The 22,644-nt window shown below is 32.6% G+C and overlaps 1 protein-coding gene across 2 annotated transcripts in view; it reads left to right on the top strand.

The window, feature by feature from the left end:
- Positions 1-22,644, top strand: part of CDH12 (cadherin 12) — a 269,372-nt gene that overhangs the window by 198,645 nt on the left and 48,083 nt on the right. For both annotated transcript variants that reach the window (XM_061187673.1, XM_061187672.1), the window contains one exon: positions 11,258-11,445. In XM_061187673.1, the coding sequence (XP_061043656.1) occupies positions 11,258-11,445 (188 nt within the window). The remainder of the gene's footprint in view (positions 1-11,257; positions 11,446-22,644) is intronic.

Below are 22,644 nucleotides of genomic sequence, written 5' to 3'. Positions count from 1 at the left end.
AATATGAAGGATATAGTATTTAAGAAGAAATGTATAGTAAGAATTTAACAGACTGAAAGAGAGAAGGTTGGTTGCAGAGTGCCGTAATCCTGAATTATACACATGTATTTATGTATGTATGTGTGTGCTTTTGAGCAGAGAGGCAATATCATAAATCGATATGTTTAAAAAATAACTTTGTTAAGTTGGTAAACACTGAAGTAGAGAGAAGATGTGGCACAAACCCAGGGCAGTTGTTTGGAATAAACAAACAGAGCCAGAATTGAGAAATACACAGCAGCAGAATGGAAAGGACTTTGTGATCTATTGGATTCAGAGATAAGTAAGATAAAGAGCATGTGAAGAAATTATTTAAGTAGGAGATGGTTTTTCTGTTGATATGCTGAAATTTGAGTGGTAATGAGCAAATGATGGCTGAAAATATAGGGAGCCTCAAAGAGAAGTCAGAGTCAAAAAAACATTTCCGAGAGACATTTAATGATAGAAGTGACAAATGAAACTTGAGGCATGGATGAAATTAATCAGATTAAAGAGGGCATAATTCTTTAATTTTGAATGTAAGAAAATCCAGGAGGGGGAATGAACAAAGGTATAAGGAGAACCTTAAAAATCACCACCTCAAACCTTTAATACATATATTTCTGACAATGGTGTATATTTTTAACCACAGTTGTGAAGGTATCCTAAATTCTCATTTATGTCACATGGTTTAAATCTATTTCATATTTGCCTTATTATTGGTCTTAGCATATAGCATATTGGTCTTTATATAGGCAAAGAAATTGGACTTATACAGTATTATGAGAGTTAAACATGATATAAATAATACTAAAACCATGGAAACAAAATATTTTGCACATATCTATTTTATTAACAAATATTGGACACAATAAATTATATCCTTTAATGAATAATGTTTCATGGATTGCTAGTTTTATAGAAAAGTACATGCAAAAATGGCTATATCGTTTTTTCTATGTATAAAGGGGATAAAAAAATTAATCTCTTCCCTCAAGCAGCTCTGTGTATAATGGACAATTATACTATTTGAAGTAAAATGAATGATAGACTTATGCACACAATGATATACAAATGTGTAAGATGGGCACCAAATCATTACAGAGCAGTTCTGAAAGGATGTAGAAGGAATTAATATCAATATTGATTTCTGAAACCTCTAAGAAGAGTTAGCCAGTAGAACAGCTAATGTGTACCAAAATATTTTAGACCATTGAAAAAACATAATGTATTATTTAAAGAATCGTGAAAAAATGGAAGTGCAAAAACAAGAAAAAATTTCATCAAAAAATGACTTGAAGTTGTCCTTGAAAGAATGAAGAATAGAATTTACGTAAACGGGGATGAGGAGCAGTGGGAAAATGGAACATTTTAGGCATAAGCAACATGATAGGGAAGAGACATGTAGTGTTCAATTATAAAATACAGTCAATTAAAGAAAATTTAAACCATTGTATACATACATTAATGCATTAACATATGATGAATATTTAGAAATAAAATTTGTAGATCAATGAACTTGGTGCTATTGAAAAAATTAATTTCGGTTAAGTTTATTTTCTAGACTACTCTCACAATGTTTCAAAAAAATCTGTGAAAAATCAAACTTTTGGTTAAATAAGTATTCCCAGGTGAATTTGAATTTCAAACATTTTTCAGGCCTAGTTTGTAAGATGTTGAATATATTTATAATTTATAATAAAACCTCAGATGTGGCCCATTTTTGTGAAATTATTGGGCAATATCAATGAGAATTATCCATCTACTATGTTTTGTTAGGTGGGTCAGAAATTACATAGACAAGGACAAAAAAAAGGTTTACATGATTAATGGAGGTTTTAAGGGAATATTCAATGTACTCCATAAAATGAATGTACAACGGAAGGTTATTAATGCACTTGAAACGGTGTGCACTCTTGCCAAGATCTACATCATGTTTACTATGTAATGGAAGTAGTGGTTATATAAATCGCATATATTAAAAATACATATTTTTGAGAATCAGGAACACTTTTTATTCTGACAATCATTAAGTAATTGGTTTTTGTTTCATAGTTCATTTGGAATTGGTTTGGTTGGAATTTTCAATACTGGCAAGTGAATGACGAGACAGGGAAAGCCTGTCAAGCCATCCATTTCCAAACTGAAGCCCCATCTGCACTGGCCCAGTTTGGCTTGGCGGTGGACTGACAGACAGGAGAAGTCTTAATTTTGCATATGGATCAAAACACTAATTAATATGATATACTGGAAATTTCTGATTTCCAGATCTAGATTTTGGTAATTAAAGTCAACATAAGACTATTATTTGAAGATGAGCAGAGAAGGCAAAGTGTACTGGCAATGAAGAAAGTCTAAAGGAACAGTGGGAGACAAAGGAAAAAAAAAAGGTTTTTATTACATCTTGCATGTTGTACTTGTTTAGACTAATGGTAACATGATGTGGGATAGTCTAAAAGTTCAGGAAGCTGAGCTATCCCCTCTGTGATATTATTTTTTTTCTGTGAAATATGAGACAAGGTCATATGAGATATGGTTTTTGCTTTTATTACCTTTTTATTTTCTATAGATAAGGCAAGATCATTTTGTGTGCTATTATACTTGCTTAAGTAATTAAAACACTAAAATATTTATAAAGCAACATTTTACTTCTCTGTAATTAGATGGTAAATCACACACACACACATATACACAAGATCACTATTTGAACAATTTAATGTCTGACTTCAATTACTGAATCAACAGTTTTATAGTAATATGCATTTATTTTCTAAATTTGATTTATTTATTTGTTTTTGTTTATGAAGTTTTATTTACTTATTTTTTTGTTTTTTAAAAGTGTACAATTCGGTGCTTTTTACTATACACAAAAAGTTGTGCAACCATCTCTACTATCTAATTCTAGAATATTTTTATCATTCCAAAAAGAAACCACATACCCATGAGCAGTTATTCCCCAGTTCCTCTCAATTGCATCCTCCACTCCCATGCATAATTTTATCTACTTTCTGTCTCTGTAGATTTGCCTCTCTGTACACTCCATAAAATGGGGTAATACAATATGTAATGTTTTATAACTAGCTTGTTTAACTTAGCACAGTATCTTTAAAGGTTAATCCATTTTGTAGAATGTATCAAAAAATAGTTCACTTTTATAAATTGACATATATTTGACATACAATATTATGTTAGTTTCAGGTCTACCGCATAGTGATTTGGCATTTAAATTCATCACTAAAAGATCACTACAGTAAATCTATTGACCATCTATCCTCATACAAAGCCATGACAGTACCATTGATGATATTCCCTACTCTGTACAATATGACACTGTGATTATTTATTTTATAACTGGAAGTATACACCTCTGAATTCCCTTCACCTATTTTGCTCATCCCCACCACCTTCTTCCCCTCTGGAAACCACCCATTGTTTGTTCTCTGTATCTATGAGTCTGTTTTTGTTTGTTTTATTTTTCTATTTTGTTTTTAAAATACCAAATATAAGTGAGATCATATGATATTTGTCTTTTTCTGTCTGGCTAATTTTACTTAGTATAATACCTTCTAGATCCATCCATGTTGTAGCAAATGGCAGGATTTCATTCTTTTTATGGCTGAGTGATATTCCATTGTATATATGTACCACATCTTCTTTATCCATTCATCTCTTGATGTTCATTTAGGTTGCTTTAATTTCTTGGCTATTGTAACTAATGTTGCAATTAACATATGGGTGCATATATCTTTTTGAATTAGTGTTTTTGTTTTCTTTGGGTGTATATCCAGAATTGAAATTGCTGGATCATAAACACTTATTTTTTTTGCTTTTTGATGATAACCATTCAGACAGGTGTGGGACAATATCTCATGGTTTTGATATTTATTTCCCTAATGATTAGTGTTGTTGAGCAACTTTTCACGTGCCTGTCGGTCATCTGTACTTCTTCGGAAAAATGTCTTTTCAGGTCCTATGCCTATTATTCAATTTTTTTTTGTTTGTTTGAGTTTATGAGTTCTTCAAGTATTTTGGGTATTAACCCTTTACTGGATATATCATTTGGAAATATCTTCAATTCAGAAGTGTTTTTTTAAATTTTTTAATAGTCACATCTGCTTATTTTTGTTTTTGTTTCCCTTGCTGGAGGAGACAAAGAAATATTGCTAAGATAGATTTCAAAGAGCACACCACCTATGTTTTCCTCTAGTAATTTTGTGGTTTCAGGTCTTAAATTTAAGTCTTTAATCCATTTTGAGTCTATTTTTGTGTATCATGTGAGAAAGTGGTCCAGTTTCTTTTTTTTTCATGTACCTGTCTGGTTTTCCCAGCACCATTTATTGAAGAGGTGATCTTTCCCCCACTGGATATTCTTGCCTTCTTTGTTGTAGATTAATTTACCATAAGTGCATGGGTTTATTTCTGGGGGGGTCTGTATTCTGTTCCATTGATCTACTGATCTAACAGTACCATTGACCTAACAGTACCATACTGTTTTCATTACTGTAGCTTTGTAGTAAAGTTTGAAATCCATGAGCATGATACTTCCAGCTTTGTTCTTCTTTCTCAAGATTTCTTTTGCTATTAGTGGTCTTTTGTGGTTCCATACAAATTTTAGGATTATTTGTTCCAGTTCTGTGAAAAATGCTATTTGTATTTTAATAAGGTTACATTAAATCTGTAGATTGCCTTGGGTAGAATATTTAACAATATTAATTCTTCTAATCCATGAGCATGTTATATCTTTCCATTTGTTTGTAAGTTTTCAATTTCTTTTATCAATGTCTTTTAGTTTTCAGAGTACAGGTTTTCACCTCCTTGGTTATACTTATTTCTAGGTATTTTATTCTTTTTGATTGAACTGTACAGCAGATTGTTTTCTTAATTTTTCTTCCAACAGTTATTATTAGTGTGTAGAAATGCAACAAATTTCTGTAAATTAATTTGGGATCCTACATCTTTACTGAATTAATTTATTAGTTCTAATAGTTTTGTTTTTGTTTTTTTGGTGGAGTCTTCAGGATTTTCTATGTATAGGATTATGTCATCTGAAAAGAATAACAGTTTTATGTCTTCCTTTCTAATTTGGGTTTCTTTTACTTATTTTTCTTGGCAGATTGCTGTGGCTAGGACTTCCAATACTATGTTGAATAAAAGTGGTGAGAGTGGGCATCCTTGTCTTGTACATGATGTTAGAGGAAATGCTTTCACCTTTTTACCATTGACTATGATGTCGGCTGTGGGTTTGTCATACATAGCTTTTGTTATGTTGAGATATGCTTCCTTTATACCCACTTTGTTAATAGTTTTTATCATAAATGAATGTTGAATTTTGTCAAAAGATTTTCTGCATGTATTGAGATGATCATCTGATTTTTATCCTATGATAATGTGATGCATCATATTGGATAATGTGATGTATCACATTGATTGATTTGTGGATTTAGAACCATACTTGCATTCCTGGTATAAATTCCACTTGGTCATGGTGTATGAACCTTTTAATGTATTGTTTAATTTGTCTTGCCAATGTTTTGTTGAGGACATTTGCATCTATGTTAATCAGGGATATAGTCCTGTAAATTGATGCTGGCCTCACAGAATGAGTTTGGAAGATTCCCTTCCTCTTCAATTTTTTGGAATAGTTTGAGACAAATAGGTGTTAACTTTTCTTTAAATGTTTGTTAAAATCCACTTGTGAAGCTGCCTGGTCCTGGACTTTTGTTTATTGGAAGTTTTTTGATTACTGATTAAACTTCATTACTAGTAATTGGTCTGTTCAGATTTTCTACTTTTTTCTGATTCAGTCTTGGAAGAATGCAGTGCTTCTAGGAATGTATTCATTTCTTCTAGGTTGTCCAATTTTTTGGCATATAATTTTTTGTCATAATCTCTTATGATCCTTTGTATTTCTGTGGTGTCAGTTGTAACTTCTCCCATTTCATTTTTGTTTTTATTCATTTTAATTTCTTTTTTTCTTGATGTGTCTGGCTAGAGGTTTATCAATTTTATTTATCTTTTCAAAGAATTAAGTCTTAGTTTCATTGATTTTTCTTTTCTTTTCTTTTTTTTTTAGCCTCTATTTCCTTTATTTCTTCTTGGCTCTGGGCTATTTTCTTCCTTCTAGTAACTTTAAGTTTTGCTTATTCTTCTTTTTCTCATTCCTTTAGGTGTAAAGTTAGATTGGTTATTTGAGATTTTTCTTGTTTTCTGAGGTAGGCCTATATCATTATAATCTTCCCACTTAGAACTGCTTCTGCTGTTTCACATAGGTTTTGGAATGCTGTGTTTCCATTTTCAAACTCTGTGGTTGTAATTTCCCTCCTGCTTGCCAGTTATCATCCTGGGGGTGTGGGTCTTGAGTATAACCCATCTCCTCCCCTTCTACCCATCTTGTCGTGGTCCCTTCTTTATATCTTTAGTTGCAGAAAATCTTTTCTGTAAGACTTTAGGTTGTTCTCATAGACAGTTGCTCTGTAAGTAGTTGTAATTTTGGTGTGCCCAAACAATGAGATGAGTTTAAGTCCTTTCTACTCTGCCATCTTGATTCTCCTCTCTATTTTCTAAAGTTGAAATGTAAATGTAATATTTCAAGTAATCATCTCCTTAAGTGGTCTCAAGTATATGCTTTCAAGTTCTTAAAAATGTTTAACATTCTTATCAATTTGAAATAATTTCTACTTAGGCCTAATTACCTCCAACCTAGTTATTTGTTACGTATAGATACGTTTTATGTGCAGCTGAACACTGACTTCTTATGTATTGTTTTTCAGTAACTTTAGATTAGTTATTACTACAAGCATAAAATAAAATGTATTTCAAAAGAGAAGTTGTAATGGATTATTCCATCTTCTTTTTATTTTCTATTCTTATGGTTGAATGTTGTCACAGTACTGTATAATTCATTCATTCATTTAATGTATTTATTCAGGTCCTATAATCTTTATTTCTGATTAAACTGTAACATATTAATTTGTATTTTGTTAAGTAAATATATATCTTTTGGTGTTTTCATCAATACTTGGAAATTTTCTCAAAGAAAAAGGAAGGGAAATATATATCCTTTGTCCTTAGGTAGTAATCAATGTGCACACATGCACACACACACACGCAGTGCAAGTTCTAATAATCAAAGTATAATTTTTTGAGTAGCATTAGTTACTTAGAGGATGCCCACTTAGCCTATAATTAAGTAACAGGTACTTTCACCTTTGGAATTAACAGGGCACATTATCTGTAAGAAGCTAGAGAATTTGATCACTATAATTCTCCCTTAGTTCACTACATGCAGTTTTCTCCTTTTCTATGGGAACATGGTTATTTTTGTTAAGCCTAGCATGCATATTTGATAACTATGTAAGTATATATTCTTATTGACTCTGTGAATAATTTCTTGTCACCTGTCTTCTATCTTAATGTGTGTTGTAGCGGTAGTGCCATTAAGATGTTTCATATGTGTCAAAAGTAGGATGCCCAGAAAATGATGGCAGTGTAATTACATAGTACATCATAAGCGATCCAACTTTGGCACAGGTGAAGATTTACTTCAGTTTTGAATTAATCTTAATGACCCTAGCTTTATTGCTGTTGAGTTTCTAGAAATGATAAAATGTCAAGTCATTGGAAATAAAATGACAGAACCTAAACAATCTAACAAGACTAATGCATAGTTTCTCTGACTTGTTCCATGTTCTGTAGACTTTATTACCAACTACAATGTTCTACTGAGAAATGCTTGTCTTAATGAATGCATCTTCCACTTTACTACAATGTATATCTGTTATGCAAAGAACAGAAAATTCAGTGCTCTGTATGTGTTTGTTTTATGTACACTAAAACCTCAATGTAGAAAACAGATGTAAGTGGAAAACACTGTTTTACTTCTATTATATCTTAATTTTAGTAGGGCATGTAAGTGGAATGCTATTAAGTCCATCTTTTTAGGAAAAGACTAATATTTCAATTTAATGACAAGTTTTCCAATGCTGTTAGATAATTATGAATTTTGCAGGCAAACTATATGCTGACAACTTTTTCTAAAACTGCTATTTAACTTATATTGATAGAGGATTGCAAAGTATGGCTATCTTCACGTTTTTTTTTATTAGCCTCATAAAATGTTCTTTTATAAAACATAAAAGTCATATCTCAGCCTATAGTCTTGAAAAGGCATATAGTCTTTCATCTATACTCTGTATTATCTGATGTCCTTTAGCTAGCCTCTCAGAGTTTAAATTTTTTTCTGACATTGAAAGGTCTCAATTCTGGCTAAACTCTTCACCTTCACTAACCATAAGCCTAAGTGATGACACCAGACTAGATTATTTCCCTTGATTTTTTGATTCTATTATTTTTACTTTTAAATGTTCAAATGAAAAGCAAACTCATAAACCTAACATGTAACCTAAAGTTGCTCCCCGCGAATAGCTTGGATAAAGTAAGCAGAAATTTTCCAACCTTTTAAGTTAGATGCTCATATTTTCCTAAAGATTCCATTCAACCCTCCCCTTTCCCCAGTGATGCAACACCATCACCATCATGCACTGCTTGGCCATGTTTTTAACTTGAAATCCACTACACTTGACAGCTCCCTATCTCTCTCAAATCTCTGCCAGTTATGTCTTCAGTAATTTTTAGTCATGTTTCCTAACTAAATATCCTGTTAGAGGAGCATTTATTTTCCAACATAGACCTCCACTGCTCTATTTGGAAAAATTCAAGAACTTTCCTAACACTTACTGATGTACTGTTAGATTAGACCATGACAGATCACACTATAGATTCAAGGTTTTTGGTGTTTCTTCATTTCAATATCACAGTCACACAATGAGACACAAAGGTTGTAGACACATTTCTGGTAAATCATAGGTGCTAAGAAAGGAAGGAAAAAGGAAATAAAAAATACTTCACATGTTCTATGCCTTGTCCTTTTTCTTTGGAATTTGTCACTGAGAAATTTAGTACAACTTTATATAACTGTGTCACATGCTTTCTTGCCGCATTAAACAGGAATTCAGGCATCCTTCTGTTTGCTAATATCTCAGGAGTGCTTCAATAGGATCAGGGTTTAATATGGCTATTGTGAAACACATGCTCTATAGAAACTAGGTTGCAAAAGCCACATTATGTCCTGCTTACTAATCATGGCTATTTGAACTCAAACAAATTCCCCTTGGTATCTGTCTTTACCCTTTTTGGAGGCAATGGGTATACAATGTAACCCATAATTTTATTCTTTTTCTTTGCTCCTGTTGTCTCAAATTCAAACCCTGCTTTAAGTTCACAAACATTGGACAACTCTATAGGATAGCCACACTCTTAAGTGTTTAGGGAATAAAGCCTAATGAAGCACAATTATAGTCTATGAAAAGTTGCTAGTTTGATAGATAAATATGAATTCTTCAACCAAAATTATTTTATAATGTCTACATAACACTCCATTGTTTCCACTTGAAGTATTTTTACTTGGTATCTATTTATTTATTTAACATTTACATTTTCTCTTTTAGAGAGATTTCTCATATCTTGTTTGAAGGCAGCTAAACTGTTAATTAACTATTAAGTTAACTAATTAAGCAAGTATTTTATACCACTGTAAAATGTACTTTCTATTACATGGAAACAAACAATTTTAGGTAAATACTTAGCTCTCTCGAGACTAAATATATTATATGTCCCGTTGAGGTAATGTCCATTGGATGGATATAAATAAGGCTGATTTTAACATTATAGACGTAAAAGGTAGATATCCTTTTTGGGGGCAGGGGGTAGAAAAGCAGATGGCAAGATTTAAGTGCTTCCTGGGCTAATGAAATTGGAAAATTTTGTAACTGGTTGTGAAACAACAATAGACCTCTAAAAATAACTGGGAATAAAGAATAGACTATTTGGCAGAATCTCCATAAAATGTGAATGATTATTTTTTCTCATATCTCAAAGGAAACAATTGTAATACTGTAATGTAGCTTGTTGAATGAACTTCAGCATCCAAAAAACATATTAAAACCTTCCTAATTTAATTGCTATAAATGTAACTAGAATTTCAAATCAAATTAATTACCCTGGTTGCTTTACTCATGGGAAAGTAGAATCCAAAATCTACTAACAGAAGCTTAAACTGGTGTCAATATTAATTTAAGCTTTATATTTTTGTGTTTAGTTTTGCTTTAGCATTTTCATTTCCTCCTATTTTCTTTCCTTTTTTTGATTTAAACAGACTGCTGTTTAACCTATTAATATTTATATTGGTGAGATATCAGTAAAATAGCCCATATTTTTTTTTTCACGTTATACCTTACAAAATTTTGTAAACTCTTTTAAACAATGCATATATTTTCATTTTAGTGGGATACCATAATTTTTCTTGATTCTATTATATTTTATATAGATAGAGATTTTTATAGGATTTTCTGACTCTGTCAAATTTATAGTAATGTTGGTGCTCCACCTGGTGGTAAACAATAAGCATTTTACTTTTCTCTTTTCCTTAACGTTAAAAAATTGGGAGATAGAACTTTATATCCTGACTTTAAAAGTGTGTAAAAGTACCTGGAAGGGAATCTACTAAAAATTTACTAAGTATAAGTTGAATATTAGTCTGTAGTATACTATACTTAAATCCATTATAGATTAAATATATGTACATATATTTAATACATAGATATAAATATATATATATACTTATCATTTTACAAGTAATTTTTAGTTTAATGATTTATACTTATTGAGGAAATCGTTCATCTATTATTATATTCATTTACATATATGTTTTATATTTATGTATGTTAGGACACTAGCCTTATTTTTCTATAAATATCTAAATATCTGTCTTCTATCTATCTATCTATCATCTATCTATGTATCTTTTTAATCTATGTCTTGTATCCTGGATTCTTTTGCATTAGTATCAGTTTATCTCATGAGTATTCCCACCTTCATATTTGATACTGGTTACACTTAGATGGTGTTAGTATGTAAACTATTTCTTCACAGTAATTTTAATTTAACACTTTCTACTATTTATAATGACCAGTTGAAATTCTACAACAGAATCTATTGAAGTGAAAAGTGAAATTATTACTCCTAATCATAATCTTTAACTGGACAGCAAATTGCCTTTCAATTTTGCACTATTATGTTTTAAAGTTGATTTATTTTCTGTAGACTATATTTTCAAGGCTGGTAATCTTATTATGTACTTTACTAACTCCACTGTATACAAAAATTATATATATCTTATCAGGCATTTTCCATCTGAAAGTTCCTGAGTCTTCCCCTATTGGCTCAGCTATCGGAAGAATAAGAGCTGTGGACCCTGATTTTGGACAAAATGCGGAAATTGAATACAGTATTGTTCCAGGAGATGGGGGAAATTTGTTTGACATCGTCACAGATGAGAATACACAAGAAGGAGTCCTCAAATTGAAAAAGGTACATAGACACGTTTTTGGTTTTTTTTTTAATTTTTATTTATTTATTTGTGGCTGTGTTGGGTCTTCGTTTCTGTGCGAGGGCTTTCTCTAGTTGCGGCAAGCGGGGGCTACTCTTCATCGCGGTGCGCGGGCCTCTCACTATCGCGGCCTCTCCCGTTGCGGAGCACAGGCTCCAGACGCGCAGGCTCGGTAGTTGTGGCTCACGGGCCCAGCTGCTCCGCGGCACGTGGGGTCCTCCCAGACCAGGGCTCGAACCTGGGTTCCCTGCATCGGCAGGCAGACTCTCAACCACTGTGCCACCAGGGAAGCCCCATAGACACGTTTGTCAAAGTAGATTATCCAATAAAAATTAATGAACAGAAAGACTAAAACTTGAAAATGACAGAAATTTAAATTTTCCTTCAATGAGCAATATTTTAAATTAAAAAAAGACCAGGTGACTATGAAGTATTCACTCCCAGAGACACTTTTATTCTGTGATTCACCAGGTATATATTTTATGTTGAAACAATTAGGCCTATTAATTTGCTTAAATCCTTAAAAAATTCTTACCAGAGTCTAATTTTAATTTAATTTTTTAATGTTATCAACTCAGACGAAAAGGTTAATTTAAAAATAAGATCTAGAAGTAAACTCTATGCACACCATGCTTGGTCTTGCCCCTTTTATTACTTTTCTGAGAATATAAATATCTAATTCACACATTGTTTGTGAGCCTGGACCTCAGACTGGAGGAATTCTGATATGGGCGAGAGCTGCTACTGGCAAGTGGACGAAATGAGAATGGGTAGCGCTGGGTCTGAGAGACTATGACAAGGGAAGTGAACAGAAAAATTAACGAGAAGGAGGGAGAGGACAAAAAGGTGGAATGCGGTGGGAAGCCCTCGAGTAATGTTAAATTGCTTTATATAAAACAGGATGGAGAGCAAAATTCAAAATATTGGAAATGAATCCTTATCTCAGTGTATGTAGTTTGTTTTTTGTCAGGTAGGGGCATGAAGAAGGAGAATGTAAATGTGAGAAAGAGAAAAATCATGACTATATTTGGGGTGTGTAGATTATTTCTATAACAATGAGGTAAATTACAGGAATTTCCAATAATACAGCACAGGCAAAAAAGTGAACTTCATTTAATTTAGTACAGTTTTCCCCTCTCCCTATTATAGCAAAGTGCACTCTGTTTATCCCAAAAGGCGGTATACCATACACATTTAATTTTGATACTTGTGATTATTTTAACCTGCAAGAAGTATTTTTACATTCAGTCCCATTAATCATGCTGCTGTTTCCATATTTGTTCAGGAACTCTGAATTTTATCAGAGAAACAACATATGTGGTAATAAAAATAATCCTAAAAAGAAACAGTTTTCATAGATGATTTATCATCTTTTAATTCCTACTATTGCAAGAAAATTGTGCTTTGTCTAGAAATTAATTTAATCACATGGTCCCATTCAGCAAAATTTTTCATTTATGCTAAATTTTCAGAGTATACCTAGAAAAAAAAATTTGTGTCAAATTTTTATCCCATTATTATTTTGTTGTGGTTTTGCTTGTTTTTCTTTTTTCTATTCAGTAACAAATCCCTTAAAATCTTGTCACAATTTTTTTTTAAATGATCTCAATATATAACAATGCTTAAAAGGTGTAAAGATATTAATTCATATTAAACAAATACAAATTCTCTTAGTAATATGAGAAATAATAGAAAATATTTTATATCAATGATTCATAAAACTTAAGTTTGAAATTAAATATATTTACAAAGTAAAATTTAGGTACAAAAGAGTTACATTGTGTATAATATATATATTTATATTAATTTATATTTACAGAGATACAATGAATGTATTTTATATTTACACATAGGATTTTATATTTTGTATTGATTTACACTTATTTATCATCTATGCCAGTAAATAATCAATGTCTAAGTGTCAATCTGGGAAAATGTATGACATTCTTTTTTACTTTTTAGCACAATTGAAAAGGGAGTAGTGTGCAAACTATAGACCTTTATATTACTATGTCAAAGTGGATTAATCATTGAAAGTAATGACTTAGTTATATAAATCAACTTTTTGTAAATACTTATTATACATAATCACTAAAGCAAGAAGAATATATCTTCTGCCTTTTTAGTGTATGGAGATGTCATAAAGAGTGAAAATCTTATTTATTTTGTATTCATTTTGTTTTTTTTTTGAAAATTTTCTAGTTTTTAACGATTAAAAGTGAGATTTGTGAAATTTAGCATACCTTTATTAAAATGGATTTACATTATGTATAAAATAGTCTGGAAAGTATATCTCAAAGTAAATATATATATATATATATATGTATGTTTATAAATACATATATTTTTCCTCCTGCAGTGGATAAATAACCGTTGCCCATTTTGCTGGCATAAAATTTGTTATCTAAATAAAGCTCAGGGTCCATAACTAAAATTCACTCCTTCATTCACCAAACATTGATGCGACAACCACTAAATCCTAATCCATTCTGGACTCTGGGGGGCAGTGAAGGAAACAGACACATTCACTCTGCTCAAGCAGTTACTGTTCAACTGGGGAAGTTAGACAATAAGTAAATTTAAAAGCACTGTTAGTGTTAAATTTAAGTTTGAAAAACACAAAGCAAGGTAAAAATAAGCAATTTAGAGGGTGGTGGCTATCCTACAGTGAGGTAGTCAAAGAAGACTTCTCTGTTAGGATGAAATTTCAGCAGAGACCTGAAGGAAGCAAAAGATGAGCCATATGGTATCTGAGTGATGTGTGTTCCAGAAAGATTGAGCAGCCATTGCAAAATCCCTGAAATGGGAGTGTACCGGACAAGGAGGCCAGTGGGACTGAGTACAGTGAATGGAGGGGCCCATAGCTGGAGATGAGGTCAAATATGCCGACGAATGTCCCATCATGGAGATCCTTGCAGGCCAGGCAAAGGACTTGAATTAAATCATGATACGAGAAGACCGTGGCAAATTTCTATCTAAATTACCATTACCCTTGGTAAAGCCAGGATACACTGACTTTTCTGAGGCAAATAATGACTAGGGAGTAAGGACAGAAATAGACCAGTTAAGAGACTATAGAATTAATCCAGGAAACCAATGATGGAGATATGGTCCCTGATATTTATAGCAATGAAAATTGTGAGAAATGGTGAGATTCTGGCTAGATTTTAAAGGAACGGCCCAAGCATATTTTTATAAATATTCTTAACATCGGGTAAATTACATCAAACATTTGAATAGATTTGTTTTTAGCATTCTAATTTGTTTTACTCTCTAAATAAGGAGACACCAGAGGCAATCCATACCAGCTAACCTCTTATTCTGTTGGAAAAGAAAATTACAACCTACAGACTACATTTATAAATCTTTAAAAAATAACTCAGGGGAACATTTTTGTAACAAAATTTTGAAATTATCTATTTATCTATCTACCTACCTACCTATCTACACATCTGGTGTATATATTATTTTGAGTAAATATGTGTGTGTGTGTGTGTGTGTGTGTGTGCACGTGCTCACATACATATATAGATATATGACTTGAATAAATATGACAGTATGTTTTTCTAAAAATAAAATAATGAGGAAATATTCTGTTCAATAAAGCCCATGAAAAACTCAAAATTAATTTAAATAATGTAACTTCTGTATTTTTTATTGAGGTATAATTGACACACAAAATTACATTAGTTTCAGGTGCAACATAATAATTCAAAATTTTATATATTGCAGAAGATCACCACAATAAGTCTAGTTAACATCCATCACCATACATAGTTACAAATTTTTTCTTGTGATGAGAATTTCTAAGATTTACTCTTTTTGCAACATTCAGATATGCAATACAGTATTATTAACTTGTAGTCCCCATATAGTATCTTACATCCCCGTGACTTATTTACTTTATAACTGTAAGTTTGTACCTGTTGACTCTCTTCACTCATTTCACCCACCACCCAACCCCACTTCTGGCAACCACCAATTTATTCTCTGTAATCTATGAGCCTGTTTTTTTTCTTGTTATTTTTTTTTTTATTTTTTTGTCTTTTGTTTTAGATTTCATATATAAATGAAATCATGTGATATTTGTCTTCCCCTGTCTGACTTATTTCACTTAGCATAATGCCTTCAAGGTCAATCCATGTTGTCATAAGTGGCAAGATTTTATTCTGTATCTCCATATCTCCAGGTTCCACATCCAAGGATTCAGTCAACTGTGGATGGAAAATATTGGGGAAAAAAAATTTCAGAAAGTTCCAAAAGGCAAAACTTGAAGTTGCTGCACACTGGCAACTATTTACATAGCATTTACTTGTATTAAGTATTACAAGTAATCTAGAGAATATTTAAAATATATAGAAGGCTGTGCATAGGTTATATGCAAATACCACTTCATTTTATATAAGGAATTTGAGCATGTTTGGATTTTGGTATCTGCAGGGGTCCTGGAGCCAATCTCCCCTGGATACCAAAGGATGACTGTATATACCACATTTTCTTTATCCATTCATCTCTCAACGGACATTTGGGTTGCTTCCATATCTTTTTTTTTTTTTTAATTTTATCTATTTATTTATTTATTTTTGGCTGTGTTGGGTCTTCGTTTCTGTGCGAGGGCTTTCTCTAGTTGCGGCAAGCGGGGGCCACTCTTCATCGCGGTGCGCGGGCCTTTCACTGTCGCGGCCTCTCTTGTTGCGGGGCACAGGCTCCAGACGCGCAGGCTCAGTAGTTGTGGCTCACGGGCCTAGCTGCTCCGTGGCATGTGGGATCTTCCCAGACCAGGGCTCGAACCCGTGTCCCCTGCATTGGTAGGCAGATTCTCAACCACTGCGCCACCAGGGAAGCCCTGCTTCCATATCTTGGCTATTGTAAATAATGCTGCAACAAACATGGGGTTGCATATGTCTTTTTAAGTCAGTGTTTTTTTGTTTTCTTTGGAGAAATACCCAGAAATGAAATTGCTGGATCATACAGCAGTTCTATTTTTAACTTTCTGAGGAAACTCCATACTGTTTTTCATAAGAGCTACACCAATTTAAACTTCCGCCAACAGTGCACAAAGATTTCTTTTTCCTCACATCCTCTCCAACACTCATTTTTTGTCTTTTTGATAATAGCCAATGTAGCATATATGAGGTGATGTCTCATTGTGGTTTTAATTAACATTTCTCTGATGATTAGTGATGTTGAGCATCTTTTCATGTACCTGTTGACCTACAGTTCTTTAGATTTTTTTGAGCAAACACTGTATTATAGGGCTATTTATGCGTATGTTCAGAGAGTTCTCAGAAGACTTTATCTTGAACTTATTCAGAGTCCCAGAAGAAGTAGATGTAAAATCATAAATATGTATGTAAATATCAACAGCAGTATTTCGGTTCCATAATGATCTTAAAATTACTCTTTGGAAACTTCTCCCTGCAATATCTCAGCATAGAATTGCAATGAAGAGTTTTGATGTAAAACCAAATTAATACAGAAATTATGTTTTTAAGTATATTACATGCATCTAGAAAGTCTAAAAATATATACTCTACATTTGAATATGTGTCTGTTTTTGAATATAATGATATTCTTTGTTTTCGGAGCGTTTTTCTTTTTTAATCTCACTTAAAAAATAAATGAAAATGCTTAATATTCTCTGAAGCACATATTCTCATTATAGTTTTATTTCCAAAATTTTTATTTACTTTCCCTTTACCATTTCCCCCCTCTCTCATCTTTCTCCATGGAGGGAGGGTGTACATGGATAAAAATGATGGTCATGTTTGTATGAGCTGAGAAGAATGAAAAAAGGCATTTTTATTTTATTTCTTTTAAACCTCAACTTGGATTCAGTTTATGAGCACTGTGACAGAATGCCATTTCACTGTGTCACTTTGAATTCAGAATAACATTATGCAACTTTATATATCTCTACAAGGCACAAGATACTGTTTTTTTTTTAAAAAAGAAACAAACTATTCTTACTTTATACTTACATCCTATTGCACTGAGGAAAGAATGAACAAATAAAAAGTGCCCTATATGTTGTTAAGTATTATAGCAATAGAAACAATAACAAAATCAGGGTAATATAACTGAAAAACAATTTTTGTCACACCTAAAAATTAGGCGATAGGTTACATTTAAAATAAGAGAATAAGGTATTTTAAATTCAGCAATTTCATTCTTACGTGAAAAGTTAAATGAAATACATTTTTAGTCAGTAGTTTTTATTTCCTACTGGATAAGTGAGAATAAATATATACTTATTGGATATAAATATAAAGTTACATGAGTTAAAAACATTCAAGAACGGAAAATACATGTTTATTTACAGGCATGCTGTGGTTTTCTTGTTACTGATTAAGAAATTTAGGCAATTAAATAGTGGGATGAATACTTAAATTGTACAAAAGAACAATTTTAATGTCTTGAATAATTTCTAAGCCAGTTCTGTACTATTTCTACAGAATATCTGTCTGGAACTAACAAGTAATGATAACATCTATTTAAAATAAAGAATGGTAAAGTGATTTCCTATTTATTTTAAAATAAGTAAAACATTTTTGGAATTAAAAAAATCCTTACTATTTTGCTGTTACTTGGCAATATTATTTCATTTCAAATAACCATAACTGTGATCACAGTGAATCCAAGGTGAATTATTTGCTTTTTCCTTAAAAACAGAAGAGATAAAATATTTTATTCTTCACCAGAATTTTAAATGAATAAACTCTCAACTGGTCTCATTGGACAATTTTATTTATGCCCCATTAGTCACTAAAACTCACTTTCTTTTTGACATCTCAAATGGCAGGGGAGTGAATTCACATCAAATGATTTGGTAGCATAGCACCATCATGTGGTTAATTTTTGAAGAACTCTTAGAAAAAATAAAAATAAAATTAGGAATACCTTGTTTTATATAACCAAGCATACACCTCAATTTATTGTTTAAAATATTCCTGTTTTTGCCATACAAACATGAAAATTTCAAAGAAAAATAAGTGGTGTTTGTTTCTGTACATATTATGCTCCTGTTTTTGTAAATATTTATCTTCATCTTCTTTTTAAACATCTCACTTCCCTAGTCTCATCAACTCTCAACTAGCCCCCAAGTTGACATAACCAATGAACATTGTTTACTGCCTTGTAGACATTTCTAACTTGTGTGTGTTAGTCTTTTCACACTCAAAATGTCCAAAGCTGAATTCCTTGTCTTCTCCCAACCAAAGCGTGCCTGCTCACATTTTCTCCTTCCTGGATAAGGCCCTACTTCCTCTCCAGTTCCTTAAAGCAGAAATCTAGGCTTATTCTTATGCTGCTTCCATTACCATGAACTCCCCTTTCTGAATAGGATGGGAAGCCTGATCACTGATTCCTTCTGAACTTGGATTAAAATTTCCCTCTTTCTCCTCTTCATGGGTTGACTTACAACCATCCTTGTTACTCTTTTCCACCACTGCAATGGCTATTTTCTGAGCCACACACCTTATGTTCATCCATTTACTTTATGAGTGAATGGTTGAAACCTAAATCTGTTTATTTTACTCTCACTCCTAATCTGTTTCTGACTCCTATCACTAGTAAGATAAAGAGCAAATGGTATATTTTCTATTATCATCTCCTTCATACACACACACACACACACACACACACACACACACACACACACCCATACGCACACACACATTCACCTGCTACGTTGCAACCACACCAAACTCATTGCAATTTCTACTGAAGATGCTGTGTTATTCTTCCTTCTGCATAGAAGGCACCGCCCTACATGAGCATTTCTATTAATTTTTTCCTGTTCTTTAACATGGCTGTCACTCATGTCCCTCACCAAAGAATTCCTTGAGTCCCTCAGGCAAAGTTGATCCCTCCTTACTTTCTTCCCCAAATGTTACCATTTCTGTCCAAGCACCTATGAGACTTAAAGGTGCTCAAATTCTAAATGCATCTGATTCTTTCTACTATAGTTTAAGCCCCTAAAGACACTTTGTCGTATCTATATCTCTGTCGCCATGATAAAGGAAATGCTTAAAATATACAGGGTGTTTAAATTTCTTTTAAAAAAAAAATCTCATGTTGGTTTATTGTTTTAATTTCAGATGCAATACTTTTCTTAGTATTCACATACCATGCAGAGTTCAACATGTTTTTAAAGTATTTTGAAAAATACTGCTTTACTGATTATATAAATGAGAAATATGAAGCTCATTGGAGAAAAGTAAATTTTTCAGGACTACACAACTTGCAGTAAATTACAGAACATATTTGAAAAGCATATACTTTCAACTATTGTGAAGAACAATATATATTAGAGGTAAAATGTGAGAGTGGACATTCAAGAAGTTAAAAAGAATTCCCCCTCCCTCGATGGTCATGACTCATACTATATGTGCCTATAAACCATATATCTTGCTTAGGCATTTGTAACAGCTGATGAAATCTTTTCTTTCTTAGGGAAAATATCACCACAAGCCCTCAAATAAAAGCACTAGATGTTCTTCCAATTCTTTTTTATTTTGTTTTATCTTAGTTACTGAATTTGTTCCAAAAATTATTGTCACTGAAATATGGCTTAGAAACGATGCCATGATTCTTAAGTTAATTCATTAAAATTATCAAAACTTTGCAGTTCTGCACAAAAACCTAGAGTTGATAACTTGCCCACAGAAAAATTAAATTCATTTCTAGTAAATAGTTCTGTAAAAAAATTTTGAGATAAGGTATATTAATTATATGTTTCTTCATTTTAATATTTTTACTTGACAGACACTTTTTGTCTGGTAATTCTATGTTCTTTTAAGCTTTTAAAAATTTTAGAACTGAAATACTGTTAAAATTTGTCAAAACTAAAATCTACATTTTAAAAATGGCCACATTTCACTGTTTCCCCTTTATGATAGGGGCATTCTCATCTGATAATGTGACAACTTTTATCCATCAAATAACTGCTTGACATTTTTTTGTATGTGTGAAACTCAGTTGAATTTCTTCCTCAGTGATGACAGGATATACCAGACCCTCCCAAAGCTCCCTCTCACATAAACACGCACGCATTCTTCCCCATCTACCCCTGACACACACAATACACATCTGTCTTCCAAGTTTTGGATTTTTCCATAGCACTTATTACTACTTGGGATGCTACCATTTGCTTATTTACCTTATTGTTGTCCATCAAATCCTAGAAGAGAACAAGCTCCATGGGGGATTTTTGTCTGCTTTGTCCAGTTCTGACATCTATAATGATGTCTAGCACACAGTAGGATATTTAAGAAATATTCGTTAAAAATAAGAATAAAATGCCTCAGGAATTTTGTGCTTACTTTCTTCCCTCAGGCTTATTTCCCTCTGATTTCCCCAAGCCTGGTTCTTCGTATCTCATTTCCAGTATTACATCCTCAGAGAAGTACATCTTATCTGCTCTATGTAATGTCTCCATCACTGTTTTTCTGTCCCGTTACACTATTTTCCTCATAAATCTTACCACTAACTGAAAAGTATTATTTACTTATTATTCGTTCTGGCTCTCCCTCTCTCTAAAAAAAAAAAATGGACTTAATTTAACTCATGAACCAAGATATCCTCAATTCCTACTGAGACAAAATAAAATCTAATCAAATATTTGATTCAATTTATGCAGATTTAAATTAACTTGAATAAATCAACTAAAGAAGTAGGTACAGACATCATCTATGGATGATTTAATATGAGACTTGAGTAGTGGTAGAGTTTTAAACTAATTTATTAGCTAATAGGAAAGTTTAGCAAGGAATAAATGAATTGATTACTGTATTGTTAAAAAAATTAAGTTTGCGGAACTTGATTTTCCTTTAAAATGATGCTTGATCTGAAAGTCTTATCTTTATAGTTCAGCCTCGTATCATAAACCTCCCTTACAAGAGCTTGTTCCTAGTGTCTTTTTATCTTTGTTCAGCCTGGTATAAATCTGCTTTCTTGTTGCTTGTCTTGAAAAGCATCTTCTCTTTCAGATACATTTACAGCCTTCAGTTATTTGGGTTCATTGACAATTTTCCTTTCCATTGACTGTTAAGACCTATGATATGACTGAGAGAGTAGAGTCATTTCTAAAGGATACATTTAGTTAAGAGTGAGGACTCTACTGTGATGGTGAAAATGGTACATGGTCATCATAAAAAATGAACCAGTAGAGAGAGCAGAAAGTAAAGAGCGATGAAAGCACAAGCAAATGTGGGTCAGAGTATAGTATAAGTAAGTCTTCTGCTCAGGGTCTTCCAGGCTGAAATCAAGGTGTAGGCCGGTGCTGCGACTGATCTGAGGCACAGAGTTTTTTTCCAAGATTACTTGTTTTGGCAGAACTCATTTCTTTATGGCTTTATGACTGCGGGCCCTACTTTTTTGCTGGCTGTTGGTCAAGATCCAGTCTCAGTTCCCAGAGGCACCCCAGGCACTTGTCAGGTGGGCTCCTACATCACAAATTTACTTCTTCAAGGCCAGGAGGAGATCATCTGTAGCACCTCCTTCTACTAAGGCTCACGTGATTACAGCAGACCCTTCAAGCAAAATCTCCCTTGTAATTAACTGAATGTTAAGTGATTAAAGACCTTGATTATATTTCAATCATTTATTTTTCCATAAAACTTAACAAATTCATGGGGTGATACCCCATTCAGTTCAGAGGCCCGTCACACACTCAAGGGCAGCAAATTTTACAAGAGATTATAGAAGAGATTGTCTTGTCCTTGGGGGTGAGAATCTTGGGGACACCTTGGGAATTCTGTCTACCAAAGCTGCTTTTCAAATTCCTCAAAATATAACTCTAACTATCCATTTTCACTCAACATTATCTGGAAACGTGATGAGGCCTGGAAGAGCCCAGGGAATTATTCTTTTGTATTTTATGCCAAAAATTGCTCATCCCTCTTTGAAATGAGAAAATCTTTTGGTACTTTAATATTTTATGTAGTTCTTCATGACCTGGACCTCAGCAAAGTAAAAGCAGAGAAAGTGGCTTAAAACAAAGAATCAAAAAGATTATATCTTGCCCAATTTTTCCTTTTATATTCTAATGAACAATTAAATATATCCTACTCCATTTCTTTTTTTAATTTATTCATTTATTTTTATTTATTTGGTTGTGCCAGGTCTTAGTTGTGGCTCGCCAGCTCCTTAGTTGCAGCAGGTGGGCTCCTTAGTTGCAG

Source organism: Eubalaena glacialis, chromosome 4, assembly GCF_028564815.1.
Source record: "Eubalaena glacialis isolate mEubGla1 chromosome 4, mEubGla1.1.hap2.+ XY, whole genome shotgun sequence".
Taxonomy (NCBI): domain Eukaryota; kingdom Metazoa; phylum Chordata; class Mammalia; order Artiodactyla; family Balaenidae; genus Eubalaena; species Eubalaena glacialis.
This window is presented reverse-complemented; position numbering and strand designations above follow the sequence as displayed.